Source organism: Anneissia japonica, unplaced genomic scaffold (assembly GCF_011630105.1).
Source record: "Anneissia japonica isolate Jap-2015-1 unplaced genomic scaffold, ASM1163010v1 scaffold287740_len772037_cov194, whole genome shotgun sequence".
Taxonomy (NCBI): Eukaryota; Metazoa; Echinodermata; class Crinoidea; order Comatulida; family Comatulidae; genus Anneissia; species Anneissia japonica.
Genome location: NW_022736571.1, coordinates 559019 through 562250, shown reverse-complemented (window position 1 = coordinate 562250; position 3232 = coordinate 559019). Strand labels below are relative to the sequence as shown.

Here is a 3232-nt window from a genome sequence, read left to right as displayed (position 1 = left end):
GTCCATAACAACTCCAAGATTTCTACAGGACAGCGAAGGCTCAATGAATGCATCTCCTATTTTGATAGAAGGAGTCCAGCGAGCAGGCTTAAAACATGATGAAAAATGAATGAGTTCAGTTTTTGCATCATTCATTATAAGGTTGTTGGACTGACACCAAGATTGAATATATATATATATATATATAGGTCTCAGAATTAGAGGTGTCTCGAATTGAAGGGCGGGCTGCATAATCGCTGTTATTATTGTAAACCTTATGATAACAGGTCTTTTTCGACATTTAATCTAAAATCAATTAAAAAAAAACCAATTTATTCTGAACATTGAAAAAGCATAAAACTATCACCAAAACCATAATACTTACATCGTCGCTAAAAAACTGGAATTAATAAATCTCGGTGGAAGGTGCTTAAGAGAGTTTTCACCTAACTTTCTGGAAAAAAAATGATAAGTAATGGCAAATAATCATTTATAGGGCTGTAGTTTAATTATTAATCATTTTCAACCTTCCCACCAAAACAACTTTTCCTTACACAGAAGACATGGCTCCCATATTTCTGAAACTTCCTGTTTTAACTGCTTTAATTCCGGCGCTTCTTAAATCTCTGGAAGAAAAAAAAATATATTAGTTCACATATACACAGTGGCTATTTTAATGTGCTTTAGCAGCAAGTTTACATAAAGCAGTTTCTCCTTATTGAGGGTTGTATCTCTGAGAAAGAACGTGTGCACGATGAGGCACCAAGTGTTCACATATTATTTATCAAAAATAAATAAATAAATGGAGCAGATTTCACAGAGCGCGATGGGCTTTAAACGGAACAATACTCCCGCCACTTGTAATATACTTGTAATTTGTGAAATATTAAAGAAGAAAAAAACATAGTAATATACTACACATTAAATATAAGGAAATATATTACCAATCAAATAAAATATAGGGTGTATAATGAAAAATAGTACTTCTGTCATCATTATCAGTCGCACGTAGTTATATGCTACCAGCTGTCATTTGCAGGCGCATGCGTGAATATTGAGCATTGGTTCTCACTATCACCCAAGTCTCATATATGGCTACTAGAAGTGTAGTGCACATAACGGCCATACCAGGGACCATGATTCGACTGTCAAGCCAAGCTATATTGTGAGACGAGATGAGCAACAAGAAAGCAAAAACTTAAGAGAATAGGATTGAAATAGATGGCGAGTCAATGACAGACCTCAATTTGCTGATGACATTGTCCAGTGACAGATTCAGTTAGCAAGATGCAAGACCAACTGGAAAAAAATAAGTGACGAAAGAAAGAAAGTAGGGATAATAATAATCATAGAAGGGAAGAACCAAATTTATGACAAATTTCAATACAAATAAGAAAATTATAATCGATGGAGAAGAAATTGAGCAAGTCACAAAGTACAAATAATTATGCCAAACAACCAGCCTATAAGATGCAAATGAAAAATTCACACAGATAGATTGATATCAGGGAGACGAGCATTTGGCCACTTTAAAGACATCCTCTGCAACTACGCTATACCAATGGTCTCAGAAGAAGCGTTTTTGATCAGTGCAGTTTTCCTGCTATCGCATATGGATCAGCAACGTGAAAACTCACTCAAAAGAACATAGGTAAGTTAAAACAACCAAGTATGCAATCGAAAGAAGAATGTTAGGCATCACAATAATAAATCAAGTACCGTGGAGGGTAATAAAGGAAAGGACATAAACAAGCGACCTGATAAAAACAGATGAAAAGATTCATATTGAGATCGGCAGGACACGTTGCATGATGGACCAGCAGGGCAACCAAATTTCAACAGGGTAGGGGAAAAAGAAAAAAAAATGAGTAAACCAAAGGCAAGATATGAGTACAACAGCAACTGGCTGAGAATAACGAGATTAGGAAGTAAATGGAAGGCTTTGGAGGAGAGATACGTAATGCAGTGGCCTGCTAGACCATGTGGTAAGGAATGTAAGAAAAATAATATAATAATAATTAAACAAATATTAATAATTTTCTTTTAATAATAACATTAATAATAATAATCATCATTATCATTATCATTATCATTATTATTATTATTATTATTATTATCATTATACGAACAACAATAACAAAAATAAAATTAATAATAAAAATTATATTCATAATAATAGAAATAATAGGCCTGATAACAATAAGCCTAATAATAATATCAATTAAAATAATTAACGAACATTGGTTAGATTTACACAATTTAGAAATTATTTTGCAAAGTAGAATAATATAAAATGAATTTTTATCCTATGACGGTCCGAGGAATTACCACACATCTTATTATAGCAGAATAATACAATAAAAGTGGGAACAATCATAGCAAAGTTTACACAATGAATCCATATTGCGTAAAAATATGTTAATCTAAACGAAAGTTTACTAATACAACTAATTAAACAATCACAATTAGAGGGTATCATAAAATAAAAAAATAAAAAATATAATTCATTTATGATAACCAAAAATTGTTGCTTTGATGTAATAATGTATTAACAACATTTTACTATCTAATATCTCATATATATATATATATATACCTGTCTCTTATACACATCTATATAATACGGTATAGCAAAAGTACAATTTTTTATACTTAATGAAATCCATAGACATACAGTAAATAGGCGAATTAGTGTATTTTTTATTATGGTAAATCATTTATATTGCGATATTTATTGTGTGTCTTAGCTTTCCTTGTGGTTATGCTGCTTTCTTGTGATTACTCTTTCATTGCGGTAAATTTCCTATAATTTTAGTAATTACCTTTCCTTGTTGGTAATTCATCGGACCCTTAAAACGATGAAATAACTTACAAATAACAAGTGTTGAAACCATTTAGTATAAACGTGTGTTCCTCAATCGTATCAAATTTGTTGCCTCCCATCAGGCTAAATTAAATAAAAAAAATTAGTAAAATATATATTTTATGATTTTAATAAATAAAACAGAGATTTGTACTATATACACATAAAGTGGATGTTATTGCTTAGGCCAGCAGCTGAATTGTTTGTGTTTGCCATTTAGTTTGGCATTAAGAATTTTGCTTCTAATATGGACAGTGACCCTGCCCTCCCATGGCAAAAGGGCATAACTGACAATTTGCTGTTTTGGAGATATTAAGCAAAACGTGTAATTTATTTAGCCCTAAAATGTGTTTTAGTATTTGATTCATGGTTAATGTATTCAAATAGACA

General features: G+C 31.4%; 1 protein-coding gene across 1 annotated transcript in view; it reads right to left on the bottom strand.

Annotated features, from left to right (window-relative positions):
- Positions 1-2953, bottom strand: part of LOC117116802 — a 16483-nt gene extending 13530 nt beyond the window's left edge. Inside the window, exons 1-3 of the mRNA XM_033260897.1 lie at positions 2852-2953; positions 534-605; positions 365-433 (exon numbers count right to left, since the gene is read on the bottom strand). Coding sequence (XP_033116788.1) covers positions 365-433; positions 534-605; positions 2852-2922 — 212 coding nt within the window. The 5' untranslated portion in view covers positions 2923-2953. The remainder of the gene's footprint in view (positions 1-364; positions 434-533; positions 606-2851) is intronic.
- Between the last annotated feature and the right edge of the window lie 279 nt (positions 2954-3232).